Source organism: Gracilinanus agilis, chromosome 2 (assembly GCF_016433145.1).
Source record: "Gracilinanus agilis isolate LMUSP501 chromosome 2, AgileGrace, whole genome shotgun sequence".
In the NCBI taxonomy this organism is placed as follows: domain Eukaryota; kingdom Metazoa; phylum Chordata; class Mammalia; order Didelphimorphia; family Didelphidae; genus Gracilinanus; species Gracilinanus agilis.
Genome location: NC_058131.1, coordinates 526,784,627 through 526,808,207, shown reverse-complemented (window position 1 = coordinate 526,808,207; position 23,581 = coordinate 526,784,627). Strand labels below are relative to the sequence as shown.

The following is a 23,581-nucleotide window of genomic DNA, read 5'->3' as shown; positions in this document are numbered from 1 at the left end:
CGTATCATGCTACCTCAAATTAATGACATAATAACACATCATCATCATTATTTAAAAAAAAACACCAAGGCACTTCCTATTACTTCTAGGATCAAATATAAATAAATATGCATATACACACACACATTTACAAATACATTAAACAATTTTCTATTGATTGGACTGAGTACTATACAAACACTTGTGATCTTGGGCTTCCATTCATTCATTCAATCAATCAAGTTTTGGGTGCTTAGCATGTGCCGGGCACTGTGCTAGGCATTGAGAATTAAAAAACAAAAATTAAACAGAACCTACCCTCAAAGAGGTTATATCCTATTGGGTAAAGAGAAGACAAAAATCATTGTTCGGTCATCTTTGTTGTCTCCAACTCTCCAACGTTCCCATTTGGGGTTTTCTTGACAAAGACACAGAGTAGATTGCCATTTCTTTCTAGTAAGTTCTAATCTGGCCTCAGACACTTATATAAGGCATATAGGGTTAAGTGATTCATCCAGGATCCCACAGCTAGTAAGTGTCTGAAGCCAGACTAGAACTTGAGAAGATGAATTTTCCTGATTTCAAGTCCAGCTCACTATGCATTGTGTTACCCACCTGCTGCCATGTACAAAAATAGACATTTTTTGATATCTACAAAAATTGACATGGTAAAAAAAAAATATGGTAATTTTTCTTAGGAGACAGGGGTTGGGAGAAGAAGACACTAGTAGTTGGGAGGACCGAGAAAGGCTTCAAAATCACTTGGGCAGAGTTCTGAAGGAAATAAGAAGTTCTAAGATATAGAGATGAGTGAGATGGAGGACTGTAGTCCTATCTCATAGGGGAAAGTAGGTAGAAAAGTGCAATCTGGAGATGGAGGTTTTAATGAACCAAAGAATGCAGGAAAAGGAGGAATGAATGATAAGGGGGCCATATTATAAAGGACTTGAAAAGCTAAACAGAGAATATTTGATCCAAGAAGCAAAAGAATCATTGGAGTTTTTCCCCATTCTAAATAGATATTAATATGTTCATACTCATACCTAGATCTTTTATTCCTCATCATAAGAATGGAACTCCAGCAAACACCAGAAGTTATATATTTCCTCTGTCAAATAGCCAGACCAATACAAATTTATTTTATCTAATCCCAACTGTGCCCTCACTGCAGCAAAATAATCCTTTCCCTTCTTGAATTCTCTATTGCACTCCTTTCAAGAACCATTCCAAGCTTTTACTCCTTTCCTCAAATTTTCCATGACGCTCCTTCCCCCCACTCTCAGCTGAGAACCATGTCTCATACTTCACCAAAAAAATTAACTGAAATTTCATTTACTAAAAGGTCCTTCTTTTCCCTTTCTCATCTCCTGTTCCTCTCAGATTATCTTCCACTATCTCACCTGCTGAAGATGGTCCTGCTCCTTTCCCAAGCTAGCTCCACTACATGTGTCAACCCATTTCCTCCCACCTTCTTCAGCAAATTGCCTCCATTATCATCTCCTACTCATTCATTGTCAATCTCTCCCTAACCACTGGCTCCTTCCCAGCTGACTACAAATATAAAACTCTCCATCTTTAAAAAACTCACTAGATTCTACCACCTCTGCTAGGTATCATTTAATATCTAGTCTCCCTTTCTTGGCTAAACTCTTTGTCTTCCAAATTCTCTGCAATCTGGTGTCTAACATCATCATTCAACTGAACTTACTCTCTCCAAAAGAACCAGTGATCTCTTAATTGCCAAAGCTGAAAAGATTTTTCAATCCTCATCCTTCTTGATCAACTTGTCTGGGTGCTCTTTTCCTCTCTGGGTTTTTGTGGTACTGTTTCCCCTTGATGCTCCCATGTGTCTGACCAGTCGGACTTTTTTGCTATATTTGTGACCCCAGGGTTCTGTCTTGGGTCCTTCTTTCCTTTCCTTTTGATATTCTTTCATTGGGTGATCTCTCATGACTTTAATTATCATCTTTGAATAGATGATTCATAGATCTATAGAGTCAACCCTAGTCTTCCTCCCGAGTTCTATTTGCGTCATATTGACTCTACTGTACATTTCAAACTAGATGTCCCATGGACATCTTAACCGTAACATGTTCACAAACAATACTATCTTCCCTACAAACCTACCCCCCCCTTCTGAACTTCCCAATTTCTGTTAAGGAAACCACATTCTGTCCCTGTGATTCAAGTTCATAATTTCTATATCATCCTTAACTTTCACTCTTTTTCCATCCTATATAGCCAAACAGATGCTAAATCTTACTGTATCTTTATAATATCTCTGGAGTAGCTCTCTCCTGTCCACTCACACAGCCTTATCATCATTTAAAAAAAAAGTATTCTTTACCTTTTGTCTTAGAATCAATACTGTGTATTGGTTCCAAGGCAGAAGAGTGGTAAGGGCTGGGCAATGGGGGTTAAGTGACTTGCCCAGGGTCACACAGCTAAGTGTTTTAAGGCCAAATTTGAACCCAGGAACTCTCGTCTCTAGGCCTGGCTCTCAATCTACTGAGCCACCTACCTGGACCTAACCATATCTTCTTAATAAAAACCATCATCACCTCTCACCTGGGTGATTGCATCAGCCTCCTAATTAGTCAGTCTCTCTGCCTTAAATACCACCCCCTTTTAATCTATCCTCTATACAACTGCCAAAGTGGTTTTCCTATAGCACAGTTATTACACCACCTCCAAGGTCAATAAACTCCAGTGACTTCCTATTACTTCTAGGATCAAATATCAATTGCTTATCACAACTTAGACCCTTCCTGCCTTTCTTGTTTGCTTAATGTACCCTCTATTTGGTGTGCATGCCAAATCCCCTACTCTTAGCCTATAAATTCTGAGGGCAGGAATTGTCATTTTTATATTTCCTGTGCCTCTCACATTTCAAGTGCTCAATAAATGTTTGTTAAACCCACTGTTAATAGTCAGATAAACTGCTCAGATGCTAGTTACTTTAGGTAAAAGGAAGAGGTCATTGGGCTATCCAATCCATTTTAGAATTGGAGTGAAGGTCTGAGGGGCTCACCCTTTCCTCTGATGTGTCTGGACTTCGTGACACCAATCTCAGTTAAGTCTCTTGCTTCCCCTCTGGCATCCAAAAGTGCCATTTTTTATAAAGGAGCCAGAGAAGGAAGACACAATTGTACTTGTTCCATATTTATGTAACTGTTGTAAAAAAAAAAATTAGGCATTGTTTCCACGAGAATCCTCCTTCTCTCCATTTCTCCTTAGGACATGGAAATTTGTGCTGATGAACTCAAGAATGTTCTCAACACAGTGGTGAACAAACGTGAGTAACTTGAATACCTCATTATCCAAAGTAAGGGAGATCTGGCTTTTTAGAGCAACCAGAAGGATGGGAGGAAAGGCTCCCTAGAAGAATGGAAATGACATCATCATCCTCACTTCTTGTCATTCCTTTCCCCAGATAAAGACTTGAAGATAGAGGGATTCACCCTGGAGTCCTGCCGAAGCATGATTGCCCTAATGGATGTATCCTTTCATCTGCTAAACATCTCCCCACCATGTGGCCCCCTGGACTCAGGGGAATAGTGGGTGGGACCTAGCTAAAGGAGGCTGAATCTGAGTTTAAGCTCTTGTAAAGACCTAATATAGGGGGCAGCTTGGTGGCTCAGTGGATAGAGAGCCAGGCCTAGAGACGGGAGGTCCTGGGTTCAAATTTGGCCTTAAAACATTTCTTAGCTGCGTGACCCTGGGCAAGTCACTTAACCCCATTGCCTAGCCCTTACTGCTCCTTCTGTCTTAGAAGGTAAGGGTTTTAAAAAACAAAACACCTAATATAGACCCTAGTCATCTAATGAGTGACCTAGTAAAGCTGGTAATTCATGCAGTAGTTACCCAGGATGAGCTTCTGGTTACTAGGTCACTAAGCCTTCAAATCAAGCAAATTAGTATCACTTCAGGTTTCCTTTGTCACATAGTAGGAACCCACTATGGCCACCTTAAAAGCTGAGGTTTGGATGGCTCATTCCTTGAGAATGGGGAGGATGATCAACAAACAAGGGGACTGGCTCTTCCCCCTTCCAGCAGAGGAGGTCACTGGAAAGGAGGTTCTGTGCAGAAACTCCTCTGTAGGCCTCCCTTCTTTCTCTGCCCACCCCTAATGGCTGGGGGACTTGGTCGTGTGGTCCTGACCACTTTGCTCCAGACAGATGGTTCTGGGCGGCTGAACCTGCAGGAATTCCACCACCTCTGGAAGAAGATCAAGAGCTGGCAGGTGGGAAGGACAGAATGGGATGGGGAGGAGGGACAGGTGAGGTGGGTAGAACTAATAAAACGGCATGAGGTGGGGTATTACAGAATGCATGAGATGGTGTGAGGAGGGATGGAGCTTCAGCCAGTCATACTGTGCTCAGCCACTTGCTTGTTCATCCCATCAAGCTGAGCTGCTCTGTATAACTCATGCCTCATCCTTAGAAGTCCTCCCTCGCTCTTCTGGGGAGTTCCTCCCTGTTCTTTAAATCTGAACCGAAAAGTCACACTTTGCCAGATGGCTTTCCCAGTCCATCCTCAGACAGATCTTTCTCCCCAGCTGGAAAGTAGTAAGCTTCTGGAGGGCAGGGACTGCCTGACTTTTTGTCTTTGCATCCCCTAGCACATACTAAGTGCTTAATAAATGCTTGAGTTAGAGGAAAGTAGGTGGCTCAGTGGATTGAGAACCAAGCCTAGAGACAGGAGGTCCAGAGTTCAAATCCAGCCTCAGACAACACCTCCTAGAAGTATGATTCTAGGCAAGTCACTTAGTCCCCATTGTCTGGCCCCACTGCTTTTCTTCCTCGGAACCAATACCTTTGTACAGGTTTGTTTTTTCCATTTAACAAAAATCTATTTTCACTCCTTCCCTTGCCCTTCACCACTGGGAGGTGGGAAGGAAATTTGAAACACTCTATAACAAATATGCAGTTAAGCAAAACAAATTCCCGCAACTGCCGAGTCCAAAAACAAATGTTTCATTCCACACCCTGAATCTATTACTTCTCTGTTGAATGGGTAGCATACTTCATCATGAGTGCCCTGGAACAATTCTGAGGAACTTAAGAAAAAGAATGCTATCCACCTCTAGAGAAGAATTGTTGGGAGTGGAAATGCAGATGAAAAACGTTATGATTTATCCCTTGTTTATTTGGGTATATGATTTGGGGTTTTGGTTTTATGAGATTATTCACTTACAAAAACAAACAATATATGGAGCAGCTGGGTAGCTCAGTGGAGTGAGAGTCAGGCCTAGAGACAGGAGGTCCTAGGTTCAAACCTGGCCTCAGCCACTTCCCAGCTGTGTGACCCTGGGCAAGTCACTTGACCCCATTGCCCACCCTTACCAATCTTCCACCTATGAGACAATACACTGAAGTATAAGGGTTTTAAAAAAAAACAACAATATGGAAATATTTCTTGTGTGATAATACATGGATAACCCAGAAAAAAAAAATGAATGCCCTGGAACCAATGGGTGTAATAAATGTTTATTAATTTATTTGAGCTAGTGTACTAAGAGTATGTCATTTCTTTTATGTGCCCCCTCCTTCTCCCCAGTCAATGTTCAGTTATATAGTGCATTAAAGGTTACCAACAGGGTAGCTAGGTGGCTCAGTGGATTGCAAACCAGGCTTGGAGATGAGAGATCCTGGCTTCAAATTTGATCTCAGTTACTTCCTAGCTGTGTGACCCTGGACAAGTCACTTAACCCCAATTGCCTAACCCTTACTGCTTTTTTTGTCTTGGAATCAAGACTTGGTATCAATTTTACTAAGACAGAAGATAAGGGTTTTAAAAACAAAACAGTTACCAAGTCCTTCCCTCACAACAATCCTGTGACTATATCAGTATTCTATGTTAAAAAAACAAAGAACAACTAAAGTTCTGGTCGACTTGGCCAAGGTTCCTCAGCTAATTAAATGGCAGAGCCAGAACCAGAACTTGGGTTCTCTGATTCCAAGTCCAGGCCTCCTTCCACCACATAAGCTCCATGATGGCAGGGAGTACACAATCCTGTTTTCCATCTCTCTCAACACATAACACAGTGCTCTGCACACACAAGGTCCTTAATAAATGCTATAAATGATCCTTTCTATTTCCAAATTTTCTTTGGACAGAAAATCTTCAAACACTATGACACAGACCACTCCGGCACCATCAACAGCTATGAAATGCGTAATGCCGTGAATGACGCAGGTGCCTGGCCTGGGTGGACGAGGGTGTGAGTGGAGACAGGCCTGGGGGGCCCAAACACCCAAGGATGGACTTAACCCCCCCCACCCCCTTCTCTCCCCCAGGCTTCCACCTCAACAGTCAGCTCTACGACATTATTACCATGCGCTACGCAGACAAGCACATGAACATCAATTTTGACAGCTTCATCTGCTGCTTTGTACGGCTGGAGGGCATGTTCAGTAAGTGGGGAAGCAGGGGACAGTTGGTGGCTCAGTGGATAGTCAGGCCTAGAGTAGGGAAGACCCGTCTCAGATGCCTCCTGGCTGTGTGACCCTGGAAGAGTCACAACTTCATTTGCCTCGCTCTTGCCCTTTGGTCCTAGAGTCGTTGCTAAGACAAAAAGTAAAAGCATAAGGAAAAAAATTAAGTAGGAAAACAGTGGTTTGGCCTATCAGCTCCTTATTTTACAGGCAGAGTTGAAGGAAGATGGTTTTCCCTCTTTAATTAATGGGGATGGGGTGGGGGGTTTGGGAAAGATTTTCATAGTCTGTCCTAAAGCAAATGAGCTGGCCCTAACACATCTCACTCCCCTTAGGCTGGGACAGGAGGGGGCAGCCTAATCTCTGTTTGGTCTTTATCTTGTGTTCCTTCACACAGGGGCTTTCCAAGCCTTTGACAAGGATGGGGATGGCATCATTAAACTCAATGTTCTCGAGGTAAAGGTCCGGGCAGCCCTTAACTCTTGTTACAAGGTGTGCAAGTGGGAATCACAGCAAAGTGGCTCGACTCACCTTGATTGCAACATTATTACACACAATTTGGGGATTCTGTGGAGAAAAGAGCCCTTAAGGGAAAGTGTCTTAGGATGGACTTTTGTCTCTTGATTGGGTAATAGCAGTGAGAAGTTTGGGGACAAAAGCCCTGACCTCTGAGGCACTGGTTTGGAGGGATCTATAGAGCCCTTTTCCCCAGCAGAATGGGAGAAGACAAGAAAGACTACAGGAAGCATTCATAAGCTGTTGCTTGTCTCCAACTGTTGCACCCTGGGCTGTTTGCCTTAGGAAGGTGGGATTTGGGGCTTCACATTTTATTTCCATTTTTAGCCTCACCTTGGCTTTTCTTCTTTCAGTGGCTGCAGCTTACAATGTATGCCTGAACAGAGCCTCCCTCAACTCAACTAAAATTAAACATTACGAACCACTCACATCAACCACAGAAGCTAGAGCCACTTCTAAGAAACAAGCGGCGCCTCTACCAGCCTTGTGTTTCCCATGGTGGTTCTCTTCCCTGTCATTCTGTGCTCCCAGCCAGTCTCAGGATTTTCTGGTTTCATTATTCACTTCATCTGCCCTCAGGCTGCTCCCCAACTAACCTTAGTCTCCATGCTAAGGGGTGAGCAGAGATATAACTTCTCTTCCCTACAAAAGCAGTGACAATATCCCAGAAAGCACTACAGTGAAGCAAATCTCAGCCAACTTCATACAGTTGCAGTTAGCCATGGGGCAAGATTTTTAGTGGAGAGATAAGTCCAGACACCTAAAAGGCTAATTATAATTAGGTACTAGAGCAAGGATTTGAGCTGCCATGGCTCCCAAGATTTGTCTTTGGACTGCCCCCAAATCTCCAGATTAGAATGGACTTCTGGGAAGGGTGAGACATGCTATAATTAATTACTACTAGGAAACTATAACTAGTTCAAAACCAGACCAGGGTTGAAGAAGGGGAAAGAAATACCTCCTGGGGTATTTGTGCAACATTGTCCTTTGCTGGTTAAATTAAAGAAAAAGTCCTTCATTGTTGACATGTTGGTGGACATTAAGCATGAAGTGCCTCCTAGACTCCTTCCCTTCATCCCAGCCCTTGGTTCTGCCTTAGTTTTATTTCAGAATTGTATCTGTTCTGGATTTATACAGAGGAAAGGTAGATCAGGGCAATTCCTTGTTGGATTGTCACAGGTGACTGACTGGTTGTGGTCCCAATAAGAGTTCCCAATTAATAAAAGGCATGTGTCTGGCTATCTTGTGTGGACTTTTTTGACTCCTTTCAGATTCTCATGAAGGACCAAGCTGGGGCCAAAACAATCCTAGGGTCCAGATCTCCTGAATCTCAGAACAGGAAACACAACAGGGCCCAAGAAGATTTTGATTTAGAAAATATATTGAAAAGATCAAATTTTACAAATCAGTCCCTTTGGAGAAATGATCAGTTAAAAAGCCAAAACTGGTAGACACTTTCCCAGGTACAGGAGTATATGTGAAAGAGAACAGTTGAAGAGTCTGGATTATAAAAGAGTCACTATACTGGCCCCCACCAGTATGAGATAGTAACTCATTCAAATGTGACTGGAGAAAACACTCAAATGCACACAGCTGTGTTAAGATCCAAAAGTGCAGACTTATAGAGAGGTTGTAATCCTATTAATAAGACTGATGCTTTTGTCAATTAAACCACTGTGATTTGCCATACAGACTACACCTGGCCAGAGAAGATCCTGATTTGGGATTTTAACAATGAAGCCAATCTATAGAATCTCAGAATTCCCAGATAGTCTAAGGTACACCCCTAGGAAATCTGTATAATCTCTACATTTTTTCCCCTCCTAAAGTGATTTAGAATCCATGTCCACCCCAATCCAACTTTGCAGGCTGCATCTTGATTTATTTCCTCACTTTTCCATTCTTTCTTCAAAGGGAAAACTAGGACCCCAAAAGATGGAAATTTTAGGAAGGAAGACCTCATGTCAAGTAAAAATTTGCATAAGAACTGTCTAAGAACAGAGGGGTTACCTGAATCCCCCAAAGTGTTTTAAGTGAAGGCTGAATGACCACTTATTAGGGACGTTGTGGATGGAATTTTTTATTTCAACTGAGGTTCGATTAGACAGCCTCTGAGTTTCCTTCTGAATGGCAATCAAGGGCTTCCTTCTGACCCTATGAGACTATAAGCACAGAAAAGCAGCTAACTTGGTTATAAACAAATATTTGGGCGCCAATTAAGTTGACAGAGCCAATTATTCAAAGTATTTAAGTTTTATTTTCCTCTCAGTATTTGCTTTACTTCTTTCCTTTACAAAGTTTCATGGAGTTCACAGCTTTGTACCAAAATGAAAGGGGCTAAGGTATTTGCTTATTAAATACTTCCAGAACTGTCTCACCCACTTCCATTCTTCTAAATCCACATACTGTGTTTAAACAAATGAACAAACCGTTCTAAAACCAAGAACACTGAAGCAGCTCTGGTGTATATATACTAAGGAGAAAAAAAAAGAAGTTTTTTCCAACATCATTTGGACTGTGTTACCTAGGAAATGGTGTATTCCACATGGTGTCCCAAAAGCCTTAGTAAAGTTTAAAGCCTTAGCCAAGACTTTTGGCTACACCCAGTAGATCTAAAAAAGTTGTAGAAGTTTGGTGAAAAGCCATGTGATACAACGACATTATATTTTGGGGAAGACTGTTAAAACTGTAGTTCTGTTTTTGATAAGAGATATCTTAGACACATTTGTATATGAAACTCAGTAGAGAACCTATCACTGCTTCAAGGATAGCATCTGTTTACTATTTGCTAAACCAGCATAACTGGTCAGAGAAGGCAAGCTAGAGGTGGGGACCTCTCCACAGCCCACAAGGGCAGTTCTACAAATAAATCCTCACTGCCCTTAACCCTGGGACAGGAGGAGGAAGCAAGTGAGGTAACTTGCTTCTCTTCAGACCCTGAGAAAAGGGGTGGAAGTAGGGGATGAATCAGTGGCACAAATAAGACCGTTCTTTTGCAGAGTCAGCACCTGTGGGTTGTGCTTTCCTGAAAGCCTCACGGGCTGCTAGTTTTCTAGAGTATAATTAAAAAGTTAGAGACTTGAAGTCAAATGATTTAAGCAAGCCAAGAGTTTGCTTGCTTCTGTCCACCCTGGACCCCTGCATATCAATAATTCCTTTCTTTACATGGGTTACACTTTCTCCCTAAAGCAAAACTGACCTCAAACTACATTTATGTCCAGTCACTAAAGATGTTTATAGCATAACTAACAAAAACATCATTACAATAACTCACACAGCAAGTTCTCTGCACACAAGTTTACAGGTCATTTAAACACAAAACAGAACAGCCCATCATGGTCCAGGTCTAAGGAGTATACTGAAATTGTCCCTGCAGAAGAATCTTCTCTTTACACAGAGGCAGGGATGTGCTCATGACTTTAATTTAGGTTCAAGTCATCTCACAGATCTAAATATTTCTCTGTTTAGGGATTTTTTGGATCTACCTCTCCATCATTTGCTTGGCTTAAGTGTATTCCTCTAAATCCTAGCCTGAAATCTGAAGTGGGGCTGCACTAGCACAAACATGATTTAAACACACACACACACACACACACACACACACACACACACACACACATGCATGCACACACACAGCAGTTCCCTGGGGCTTTGGCCTCCAAATTAGTCATAGCTATTAAAAAAATAACATTATAGAAATGATTTCTGTAATGCAACCTCAACTTCCAAGGAGAGTCTCTTCTAGTCTGAGATTTCTAACTGTCCTTGCACTGATTCAATTCTCCATACCATTGCCAACATTCAAACAACAAATACTCTAAGCTCAATGCTCCTCTGTAAGATAAGATCAAAGGCTAAAGTCAATTTTTACATTCTTGAATATTAAAACAAACAAAAAAAACAACAAAAGCTCCAAGGGTCTGCATGTGCCTCTTAAAACACTTTACAAAAAAAAAAAAAAAAAAAAAAAAAAAAGATATGAGCATTTACTCCCTGAATTCCTAGCAAGAACTCATCCACAGTCAGTCAAGCCACTTATAAGATTTTCTTTTCTAAAAAGTGCTTTATCTATGAGCTTGTGAATAAGACTTCTACACGTTCTTATAATAGAAATGATTTCAGCATTCTTCCAAAGAAATCTGAGAGATGTGGCAAACAGTCAAAGGTACACACACATATCACACACACCAACACAGGAAGGCAGACACACTGCATAGGCTCCTTCATTTCAACTTCAACTCTTAAGACTTAATCTCCTGCCAATATTCTCAGACTTCCCAAAGACTTCCCCATATGCCACCTTCCTGTAGGATTAAGGATTTTAAAAGAACTTCAGGGGCTGCCAAGCCATGACCTTTCAGACATTTTTCCAGGTCACTTTCCTTTCTATTTCAAAAAGAGTTAATCAGTTAAACAAGTATTTAAGGATTATTGATTGATAGATTATCTGCTTTGCCACCCAGGCCGGACTGGCACACTAAGGCTTGTGACTTTGTTTCTAAATGCTAAATCTACAGATGGCCTAACACAAGAACACTTAGCCACCCCAAAGCAGATCCAAATGAATTCCCCTGAGAGGTACATTCCCATTATAACCCACAGGAGGCTGGCCTGAATTCTCCAGTCAAAATTCTCATCCTTTAAAGGAAGCAGAAATGTGGGATGAGAAAAACTTTTTTAAAATGCCAGTCAAAAATAGTAGACACATGAACTACATACAATGTTTTCTTCTTCCTGAACATGACACAACAATTCAGTTAATAAATGGATGTCTTACTCCTACGGATAGAAAAGGAAGGAATTCCTGGAGCCATTTGTAAGCCCCAAATCCTAATCATATCCTAGAGTTTAAGGGAGGATATATGAGTGGATATACTGAGGGAAAACCTGTATTTCTCAGATTGTGAGACATTCACATCATGAAGCTATATTGGTTCTTTTCTTTCCTTTCTATCAACCTCTCTCTATGCAACATTTCTGATAGAAAGATCAAGAAACACCTTCCACAGTTTCACTTCTAAATGGCCTAGAATGAATGTAAAAAAAAAAATCAGTCTCGGTTATTTTTTTTTTATGGTTTGCTCTCAAAAAAATGTGAAGAATGCTCCCTTCTAACAGTAGTTTTCCTCTCGTTGTTTGGTAGAGTGAGAAGGAAGACATTGGATTCTAGAAATAAGGAATCCACCTTGGTTTTCTATAAGCAGGCTCAGGTATTCCACTGTAACTCCACAAAGTCTATATAAAGTATGGTTAGATCTCAGGGGGAGCAGCTGGGAGCTTCATTTCTAAGTCTAGGAGGAAGGCCAGGCCAACCTAACCTGCTTTCAGGGGGAAAGTCAGCTCTGGATCAAGCCTTCCGGTTTTAAGACCCCGTAAGCTTAAGAATCAGAAGGCAGAAAACAAAATGAAGGCTTCATCTCTATTACGTCTGTTACTAGATGATATTTGGATGATGTACTCCCATTCAATAGTAAAAATCAATGTTATTCATATAAGCAGAGTCATACTAAGAAACGTTTGAGTATGAATATTTCTGCTGAATGAACAGTTTAGCTGCTATAACCCAGTTTCTCAGAAGTACAGTCATCTGCAGAAGAGCCATTCCAGCTCCTATAAGCACTGTGTCCTTACCACTTATCATAAACTTCATCCAATTTCCAAGGAATAACTAACACTTAAGTAGCATGTTACATTAAAAAAGGAAACTATTTACTTCCAATTTAATGTGAAAATTGCTGGCAATAACCTGTAGAAAGGAAATTAAAACTCAATTCTGTAAATGTATAATCTGACTGCATCTAACAATCAGACATTCTGGTTTGACATTTAAACCACTTTAATAACTTAAAAAGATTTTTTTAATTATCTGCCAAGAGTGTGACTGACAAAGATTTTGCATCTATTAAACACCTGGAGCATAATAATGGGCACAGATTATCCTGCCCTTACAGAAAGGCATTGTGTATCTGCATTGCACCATCCCCAGGGGCATGTTCTTAGCATTTGCTACCTCATTATAACAAGTCTCAGGCTTTACCCATATTCCCACAGAGCTGTACAGGCTCATGGTAGCTTTAGCCTGGCAGAATAATCATATTCCTCTTCCTGCCTTTTTTTTTTTCTTTAAAGGTGGCGGGGGGGGGGGAGGGAAAGGAGAAGAAAAGAAGGCTGGGAAGAGTGTGATAAGGGCAATAACAGGACTAAACAACTTCCCAACGTGGGAGGCAAAAACTTCATGAATCAATTTTGCTGTCATCTTCAGCATGTCGTTCAATATGTCCTGCTGCATCCTGAGAAGAAAGGGACAGAGGGGCCCATCAGGTAAAGAGTCAGCAGAAGGTACACAGCAAACCAAAAGGCAGAGAGAGACAACCCAAACCACCCCCTATCAGGTACCATATCATGAAAGACAAGTCATGAACTTCTGTAATTATTCATTTTACAACAGTAATAACAATAATATGTTACTGGGAAGATTAAAGATATTCCTCTCCTAAGGTCACAGCATGGCAAGAAGTCTCTTCATTCAAATACTGGATTTTAAAAATGAACAATGTTTTTTTATAAGTGATCTGCCCTTTTAGGACTAAATTTCAAATCCAACTGCTACAGAACAAGAAATGTCGAAAGAAACCTTTCCAGATCCCCTTATCTCTTGCAATATTTGTTTAATTCTAAGAAATAAGAACTAGAGAAGTTCCTTGGAATTGTGTTAGTTATTTATTATAGATCTCAAGACAGACTGCTGTGTTAAGGGAAACAGAAACTATACATATTTGAGAGTGATTTGATGATTTTTCACCCCTAAAATAAGATTCAAACTGGGATCCTATAAAAGAATCACACCTAACACACCTTTGATCTTCTGTACTTTTCCTCAAGGGATCTTCAGATTGATCAAGAGTTACAGAATTACCTTGAATTTTGGAGTTGAAAACAACCTTGAAGATCACCTAGTACAACACTCCCTTCTGAAATGAGCTAGCTTTTAATGACAGAAAAGGATAAGAAGCTCAATCCCCTGACTTCTAAGACACACATACCTGCTTGGATCCTTTCCTAGCAGTAAAGAACGCATCACAATTCTTCCAACGACATTTCAGAGTCTGAAAGTTTGGGTTGGTGTGGTCGGTTAGCAAATGCTGTTTGAGGTGATCCACAACCCCAAATATCAGTGAGCAACCATGCCACTGGAGGCAAAAGAAAAGATGAGAGAAAAAAGTTAAAGCTAACACAAGGGAGAAAAAATAGGAAGAACTTGCTTCTTTGGAGCCTAGGTAAACCTAAAAATCAAGTCGTTTCCCCATTTCTCTAGATCTAATTTTCTCATCTCTTTCATCTTGTTTATTACTAGAAGATTTAGGAACTCTAGAAGCTGATGAACTATATTTCACTTACCTCCCCAGAGGAAGATAAAGTCTAATATAGCCAAATTAACATAAGTCATAGATGTAAATCACACAGAAAGGTCTGGTACATCAGCAGGACATTTTTGGGTTAAAATTCAAGAGAATCCCAAGTACTCCAATAGCCAGATTCTGATGATTCGGGGTTTGAGATTTATTTAGTTGCAGCTGGAGAAGAAGCTCAGAGATTGGGAATAGGGAATTTGAGCACCACAAATTATTCTTTTTAAGCAAAAGAACATCAAAGAAGACAGTCACAGATACAACTGACAAATGGGCTGGCAAAGTATCTACAGCATTGTGAGCTGGACAGCCACGCGACATTCTAGAGATGTGTAGGTTGTCCTTGTAAGGAAAGCAAGAATTTCTCTCTCTTATTCCACAAGATTGTAAGCCACAGATCTCCTATTCTCCAAAGTATGTCTTATGGGAGGCTTCTCTGAGCACTTTGTATATTTGTAATTTTTATCTCCAGCATGCTCTACTTTCAGAACAAAATATAAATGAGTATAAAAGCTGTTTAAAATATGTATAGCTATTCAACAATTGTCATTCCAATGGGATTGCAAGCTCTGAAATATCTATATTTAACACATCAACAGTATGGCTAGTTGCACATTCAGTAGGTATTCAAATAAATATCAGTGGTGACCATGAAGATCTATAAAAATTAGCCTGACAACAAGTAGCACGAACCACAAATATACTAGTAATAAGAAAAGCCCTACTCGGAGAACTCCAGAATCTCAGAGTTTACAAGGACTAGTCCAACCTATACAAATGTTGGAATCCTCTTTAAAATAAACCTGACCCTTATTATCCATCCAGCTGCTCCTTAAAAGTCTCCAATTACGAGGTACTCCTTACCCAACAGCGAAAATTCTGCATCAGATTTAGCTTTACAGCCTGGATACTACCATCATAACAGCCAGTATAAATCTGGAAAAGAAAAGAATATATTAAGTCCAACTCAAAGAAAAAAAAAATCCTTCAAAATAAGTTTCAGAAACTCATGGTAACCATAGCAGGTATGTGGTAACTATGTATTGGGCACATGCATATCCAAAACATAGATAAGCTGTAATACCTAGAAGAGCAAAACAGCTCCAGAATCAAAAGACTGCTGCCACTGAGACAGCAAGTATTTATTAAGCACCTACTGTATGCCTGGAGATACAGAGAGGCAAAAACTGTCCCTGCTCTCAAGTAGGGACAGTTCTACCAACCCATCCTAGTGACAAATAAGGAAGCTAGATGAGCTGAAATTTGCTAACTTTTCTGGTAACACTTGGTAAAGGCTTAAATATCCTGGATTACCAGTAAATACCTTGTTAATTAAACAAACATCTACCAATTTAGCCTAAGCACTTGACTAGTCAGGTTGGTAAATAATATAGTGGAAGTCTAACAAAATTTTATTTCCTTTTAATTTCTAGGGCTCTCTAGACTGTTTTTATCATCTACAAAAAGTGATAATTCTGTTTCTTCTTAGATTATGCTTCTTCCCTCAATTTTATTGTGATAATAATGGAAATATTTGCTTTACCCCGAATCTGTCTTCTATATCGTTCCCATTATATATAATGTCAGCACATCTTAGCCATGTTCTAGAGTTTAGGGTACTGTCACCTCTGGAAAGACCCACTTATTCCTACATTTGCTAGAATTTATTGTGTATTTTTTTTTTTAAACCCTTACCTTCCGTCTTAGAGTCAATACCGTGTATTGGCTCCAAGGCAGAAGAGTGGTAAGGGTAGGCAATGGGGGTCAAGTGACTTGCCCAGGGTCACACAGCTGGGAAGTGTCTGAGAACAGATTTGAACCCAGGACCTGCTGTCTCTAGGCCTGGCTCTCATCCACTGAGCTACCCAGCTGCCCCCTTTATTGTGTATTTTTAAATTTTTTTTAATTTTTTTAAAACCAGAATAGATATTTGAAAAAAAAAAAAGAAACTTTTTTCAGCATCTATTATTCCTGTTGTTCTTGTTATTAATATGGTCTGTGGAACTGGTAGTTTCTCCCTAATGTTACACTTCTGGTAGAACTCTTTTCTGTTCAGACTGAATATAATATATCTTTGTGATATGTTGCCATAGTCTCTTATATCTAGTTTTCTTTGTTTTGACCTTCCCTAGTTTAGGTATCAAAGACTATATTTATATCACAGAAAGAAATGGACAGGATCACTTCTTTTCCTGTTTTTTTTTTCAAACAATTTACATAATATTGGAATTGTTCTTCGAATGTTTGATAGTATTCATATCTGCCCTGGGGTCCTGTCATTTTAAAAAAATTTAATAGTTTAATTTTTTTCAGCCTTTATTTTCTATCTAATGCTAGAACTAAGCAAATAAGGTTAAAGGACTTGCCCAGGATCATGTAGCAAGAAGTGTCTGAGGTTAAATTTGAACCCAGTTCCTCCCAACCCCAGGCCTAGTGCTCTATCCACTTATGCCCTGTTCATTTTCTCGTTCTTAGCCTGGGTTATTTTAAGTTCCCTATTTCTTGTGAGGTTATTCTGGACATTTTCTACTTTTGTAAAAAATGCATTCATTTATTTCAAGTTGTTGAACTTGGGGGTAAAAATAAGATACAGTAAGGGTCCCTTTATCTGAGGTCTCTTTTGATGTTATTTCCACTTTTTAAGTATTCTTAGGGGGTAGGGAGAGTCAAGGTAAGGGGCAAAAGTAAGGAGAAAGAACATGAACACACACACACAAAATCAGTTATTTATATCTATAGCTTTAGCCATTCACAGTAGATCTTAAGACTATCCCACGTGGATACAAGAGGGCCAACTATATATTTTTGGACATGTGTAATGTGGGAATTTGTTTTGCCTGACTATGCATATTTGCTGTAATAGGTTTTATTTTTATTTTTTCCTGTCCCCATACCCTTCCTTGACAGCAGGAAAGGTAGGAGGAAATTAAAAACAGATTTTTGTTCAAATTAAAACACAAAATTGAATTTGAAAAGTTATACTGCCTTAAATTTACCTCTCTGGTTTCATTTTTTTTTTTTTTTTTGCAAATCTATAGAAAAAGAATATTCCACAACCTCTAAGATTGTGGAAATGATAGAAAGGCATTAAATAGAGAACCACAAGCAGGAGGGGATAGGCTAAGAAGAAACCTTTTAGAGGCTGACAAATTTTGAGTTGAGGGGGATTGTTTTAGATCTGTGATTCCATCAGTATATGGAACTCCCAGTGAGAAACTACCCCATTACATTTATAATTCAGAGAGCTATCTGGGAAATTTGATAAGTGAAATGATTTGCCCCGGACCACATGACCCTGTATGCATCAGAATCCTAGTCCAGGTCTTCTGAACTCAAAGGCCAGCTCCCTATCAGCTTCTCCGTGTCAGAGATATCAGCCCTACCGGAAGGATATCTCTGAGGAAGATGAGCAATTACAAAAGTTAACTGTGACAGTAGCAACACTTACCATACTCTTATGAATAGTCATACACATTATCATATCCTTGTGTCCTCCATAAACTTGCAAACGATCATGAGACTTGGTAGGGAAAAAAAAGAAAAGCTTTAGAAAACAAGTGGTTCCTGCTTGTTTACTGAGAATGATCACTGAGGCTCTATACCAAATAATATGGAAACCAAAACTTTAGTGTTCTTCCAGCTCCTCTTCACTTCAGAGAAGATAAAATTGAGTTCCACATGGCTAAGCGACTTGACTATGTCGTATAGCCAATTAGTAACAAAATAACAGAAGCTACCTTCTCACGATTCCTAAGATTTTCTTCCTTTTTCCATCACACTAACAGGATCTAAGGAATAAAGTCCTCCACCATGGACTTCTGTGAAAATCCCCTAGTATATGATTCCAGTGGACTGGTGATAAAGAATGCTCTTAATCTGACAAGATATGGACTAATATACAGAAGGAGATATTACTAGGCAAGTAATATGTTTTGCTTAACTGTGCTTATTTGTGCTTATTTTAAAAAAATATACTCTTGACAATTGAAAACATTTTAATGAAAAAAAGAAATTCATCAGGTATACCCTTCAAGGAAAGGTTTAGTAACCAGAATGAATGAAAAGTTTGCTCATTAACCCCTTATAAGGTTCCATATTTGAGTCATGTCATTTAGTTCTGCCATTAGTAGTTTTGAGCTTCCCCCCATAATGATCTGAGAAGGGGAGGTAAAGTTCATTTGTTTTTCTGAAATCTAGAATACCATGTAGTCACTATTGCTCTGCCCCCCTCAGTAACACCTGTGCCTCTTCTTACCGAGATTTCCTTTAGTCTGTTATTCTCATCATCCCATTTTGAGTCAATTCCTAATCTCCAACTTCAGAAATGTTTTCTGCCTCCTGCCCTGCCCCTACAACTATGCTCTCTCCAGGCCATGTTAGCAAACTGTCATCATGTGGCTCTAGAGTCTACCTGTAATTCATAGACACGAACAAACTTATCCAGGCAGGCAGTCACCATGACCTTCCCCAGAATGTTCACCACAGTCACTGCATGGTTGTGACCTTTATAGATTCGTACCAGCTCTCCAGTCTGTGCCAAAATAGGGGAGAAGGAATAAGGAATGAAAATTAATGAAAAATCATTAACTCCCCACAAGACTTTTCTCAAAGATTCACCACTACTTAAAATATAAACCGTTGCCTACTTCTCGGCACTCATGCCAACAGTAAATGTATAAATAGTATTGCTGAATCCCATATCAATATATAATGGAGGGCCTATGGGAAAGATCTATGGGAAAGAAATCTCCCCTTTAACCCACTGGAGGCAAACTATTGCCAAGAGAAAAGAAAGGCCTCAAGTGATCTAGGCGCTGTCATTATTGCATAGAATATGAAAATAGCAGAGTTGAAAAGGACATTAGAGATAATCAAACAACACTCCTCTCCTCCATTTAAGAAATGAGGAAATAGAGGCCAACAATTAGTTTCTCTGCTTTCAGCTACATACCTGAACCACATATTGATTTAACTAAGCCCCATTTATATATCTATAACAATCCTAAAAACCTTTATAATGGAAGAATTGTGCTTTCCATTTCATGTGTCCCAAGAAACTCCCTAGGCTGAAATCACCACCAGAATCAATCATGGCTTACATGAATGTTGTGGGCATGGACAGACTGGTCACTGGAGCCACTGAACACAAGGTCATTCACCACCTTCAAGGAAAACAATTTATAATAAGCCAAAGTATGCAACAAATCTAGAAATTACTTTTATTCCTATAATGTACATCAAAATCATCATTTGCTAAATTCTATTTTCCAGACTAATTTGATATAATCGTAATTTTAAAATAGGAAGATTATTTTCCATACCAAAAATATACAATGACAGACCCACCACCACCATCACCAAGGATTCTGACTGAATATACCTCAAACTAACCACTGCTACAGAGTATCAAGCTTTGGGCAGGCCATCTGCTCTTAAAGGCTATTATCAGTATGCATATATCTTAAAATAACACACCCACAAAAAAACACACCCACAAAAAAACAGAAATTTTAATTATCATTTTCAGAAGGGCTATATGTTAGCTATTTAAAATGAAGGCACAGCGGGCAGCTGGGTAACTCCGTGGATTGAGAGTCAGGCCTAGAGACGGCAGGTCCTAGGTTCAAATCTGACCTCGGACACTTCCCAGCTGTGTGACCCTGGGCAAGTCACTCGACCCCCGTTGCCTAGCCCTTACTGCTCTTCTGCCTTGGAGCATACACAGTATTGACTCCAAGATGGAAGGTAAAGGTTTGAAAAAATATATATATAGTATAATATAAAATAAAATAAAATATAGTATAATATAATATAAAAAAATAAAATAAAATATCAAATAAAATAAAACAAAATATCAAATCAAATCACACCATTTCTAATATACCAACTCCCCAAAGGCAATACTTGCCTTCATGCAGAGAATGGTTTTGCTATGGCCTTCCAGCGTTCGGAGGAGCAGTCCATTCCGAGCATCTCGAACACTGATGGTGCAGTCATAGGATCCCACCACCAGCAGTCTTCGGGCGCCCTCCTGAGCTGTAGCCAGGCAGCTAACAGCCCGAGGACCATGGCACTCAAAGATATCAAGCTGCTTGTTGGTCTAGAAAACAAACCATGGATCTATGAAGTAGTAGGCCCCCTGCTGAACAAAGATCTCAGAGAAAAATTTCTGTTAGTAATGTACAGAGCCACTGCCCTACGGTACAAAAATCTCCCCTAGCTTGTCAGATTCTTGCCAACACCCAAACTACCTTAAGAAATTCCCTTTTTTGGGTAGCCCAGTTGATTGAGAGCCAGGCCTAAAGAGAGAAGGTCCTAGGTTCAAATCTGGCCTCAGACACTCCCAAGCTGTATGACCCTAGGCAAGTCACTTGACCCCCATTGCCTACCCTTACCACTCTTCTGCCCTGGAGCCAATACACGGTATTGATTCCAAGATGGGAGGGGTAAGGGTTTAAAAAAAAATCATTTTCTGCAGACATTTTTTTACCTATTGGTCATTTTCTGATACCATTCCCTATGCCCAACCTCCTAAAGTTTCTCCCTTTTAACAGAGAAAAGAAAAACCAAAAATAAGGTGACCAAGTCTGACATCTCCCAAAAACATTCTGCATTCACATCCACTTGTACTATAAGAAGGCAAGTTCATTCTGTCAGCCGTTTTGTGGGCTTAAGACTAGCCATTACAATTAGTCGGTCTGATTTTTTTAGTATTGTTTCAATTTCCATTGTACAGGAGTTATCATTCTCCTGGTCCTACTTCCCTCACTTTGTATCCATTCATTTCCCTGAATTCCTAATGTTCTTACTTATTCATATTTGCACTCACAATTACTCATCCATTCCCTCAATTAATAAGTACTCATTTTTTAAACCAGTGTTAATATGAAAATTTTGTTACATATTTCTTTTTTGGTACTTTTTTCTGCCTTTAACCTCCTTGGGACATATATGGCCAGTAGTGGGATCACTGGGTTCATTTCAATTCAGTAAGCATTTAAGTGCCTATTCTAAGCCACTGTGCTAAGGCTGGAGACAGAAAGAAAAAATAGAAGAGTCTCTACCCTTAAGGAGCTTACACTCTATAGGGAGAATATAGAAAATTACATTTAAAATATATCTTAAGAAGTGTTCAAGGAGAAGGCACTAGCAACTGGAAATCAAGTGAAACTTACTGTATAAGGAGGCACATGAGGTCTGTTTTGAAGGAAGCTAGAGATTCTAGGAGGAGGAGGTAAGAAGGTGTATTCCAAACATGGTACTTTCATTATCCAAACTCTGGCCCCCAACTCCCCTTTTCAGCTCTATTATATACATCATTTCCCTCCACATATATACTCTTAATACTGTAATTTGCACTGACTTCTATGTTCATGCACTGTGTATCCCACCCCCTGCCTGGAATACACTTTCTCCTCCATTCTTTTTCTCAGAATCCTTAGTTATCTTCAAAGTTCAGCTCATGTGCCATCCTCCCCTTCCGCCAAGAACTTGGTACCTTCTTCCTAACATCAGATTGTACTTAATATTTTGTATCTGTGGATTTGTACATGTTTCCTCAGCCTAAAGCTAAAGTTCTGTGAGTGCTGGGACAAAAGGTTCTTCCCTTTTCCCTTTGTCTTTCTTGTTCCCAGCACAATGCCTGGAATACAACGGGTATTTAATAAAGGATTTAAACAGTTTAATGGCTTTTTTCCCACTTAATCTGAAATTGTTTTTTCCCATTTTGGGGGGAGAGAATTCTGGGAAGATGGCAGTGTAGAAGCAGCAAGGCTCCAGACCTCTGTAAAGCCCTTCACCACCAATCAAGGACAAAGGGCTCTGAGGGAACAGAAAACCAAATTTGACAACAGAACAGAGCTGGAGCTCCTCTAGCTGAACCCAACTTAAAAGGTACCCTGAAAAAAAAAAAAAAGAAAAAAGCCTGAATTCTTGGAACTGTCCAGTGGGAGGGGAAAGAAAGGAGGAAGATCCTAGATCCCCTCCTCCACCTAATGTGCTGAGTCTCCAGGGGATCCTGGAATCTCTGAGTGGGCTGGGTTGCTAGCCCGAGGGAGTGCCTTGCTGGCTCAATTGTGCCAAACTCAAAGCTCTGATTGAGGACAGCAGGGAGGCTGCTGGGGAGAAACCCAAAGGAGAAACTGCACCCCCTTCCCACTTCTCTTGAGGTTTAGACCTTGGCACTTAGAGCAGTGCACATCAACCCCACAGGGCTTAATCCTATAAATACAGCTGACAAGAAGCCTTCAGAGGGCAGGGAAGCTCCAACACCCCTCTCCCACAGGCTACAATGAAAGTAGCCAATTTCACTTCTTTAGCTTTTACCACCAGCTGGGGGAAAATCTGGCCTCAGGTCCCACAAACCTAATTAATCAGCAAAACAGAGAAGCCCTCCCAGGACTGAATAGCCCAAACCCACAGATAAAAAAATATGATCAGAGGACTAAGATTACATCCAATTTCAGGGGAAGAAAGAAGGAATGAAATTGTTTTCCACACAGTTATACCAATAGTGAAAAGAAAGTCTAAGCCCATCCAATACCATTTCTGTTCTTATCATCTTTGCCTCTTTTGAGGAATAGTGGCTTTAATATGCATTTATCATATTATTAATGATTTAGAGAAACTTTCATCACTGTTGACAGTTTGTAATACTACTTTCAAAGACCATTTCTTAGTCTTCCTACTTATTATACTATTACTAATATTCAACAATATTTTTATGTTGTTCCAGGAAAAATAAACTCCTAAAATTATTTTTTAGTTTATAGACACACCCTCAAAAGATGGCTCTGTGCCAGTGATTCCCAAAGTGGGTGCCACGGCCCCCTGCAGTGATCCAGGGAGGCGGTGATGGCCACAGGTGCGTTTATCTTTCCTATTAATTGCTTTAAAATTTTTTAAAAATTAATTTCCAGGGGGCTAAGTAATATTTTTTTTTCTGGAAAGGGGGCGGTAGGCCAAAAAAGTTTGGGAACCACTGCTCTATGCTGAGTGCTTTCCCCACAGTCTTTCCCATTATGGAAGCCTCATCTTTTCCCACTCCTTTAATTCCAGGGAAAAGCCCAGTGAACAGCTTTCTCCTCTTTGCTCCCTTCTTTGCTACTTCTTGACCACACTGCCACTCTCTTATTGTTTATAATCATTTTTTTAAAACCCTTGCTTTGTCTTAGTAAGAACTCTAAGACAGAAGGGCAAGGGCTAGGCAAATGGGGTTAAGGGTCACACAGCTGGAAAGAG

At 40.0% G+C, this 23,581-nt stretch overlaps 2 protein-coding genes across 4 annotated transcripts in view; one reads left to right on the top strand and one right to left on the bottom strand.

The window, feature by feature from the left end:
* CAPN3 (calpain 3) overlaps positions 1-8,171 on the top strand; it is a 79,934-nt gene extending 71,763 nt beyond the window's left edge. For all 3 annotated transcript variants that reach the window (XM_044665105.1, XM_044665107.1, XM_044665106.1), the window contains 7 exons: positions 3,217-3,274; positions 3,413-3,477; positions 4,154-4,222; positions 6,099-6,177; positions 6,279-6,395; positions 6,814-6,872; positions 7,286-8,171. In XM_044665105.1, coding sequence (XP_044521040.1) covers positions 3,217-3,274; positions 3,413-3,477; positions 4,154-4,222; positions 6,099-6,177; positions 6,279-6,395; positions 6,814-6,872; positions 7,286-7,312 — 474 coding nt within the window. In that variant the 3' untranslated portion in view covers positions 7,313-8,171. The remainder of the gene's footprint in view (positions 1-3,216; positions 3,275-3,412; positions 3,478-4,153; positions 4,223-6,098; positions 6,178-6,278; positions 6,396-6,813; positions 6,873-7,285) is intronic.
* A 4,579-nt stretch (positions 8,172-12,750) lies between these two features.
* Positions 12,751-23,581, bottom strand: part of ZNF106 (zinc finger protein 106) — an 89,085-nt gene continuing 78,254 nt past the window's right edge. Inside the window, exons 17-23 of the mRNA XM_044665104.1 lie at positions 20,250-20,441; positions 19,441-19,503; positions 18,753-18,872; positions 17,790-17,861; positions 15,206-15,277; positions 13,976-14,122; positions 12,751-13,222 (exon numbers count right to left, since the gene is read on the bottom strand). Of these exons, the coding sequence (XP_044521039.1) occupies positions 13,166-13,222; positions 13,976-14,122; positions 15,206-15,277; positions 17,790-17,861; positions 18,753-18,872; positions 19,441-19,503; positions 20,250-20,441 (723 nt within the window). The 3' untranslated portion in view covers positions 12,751-13,165. The remainder of the gene's footprint in view (positions 13,223-13,975; positions 14,123-15,205; positions 15,278-17,789; positions 17,862-18,752; positions 18,873-19,440; positions 19,504-20,249; positions 20,442-23,581) is intronic.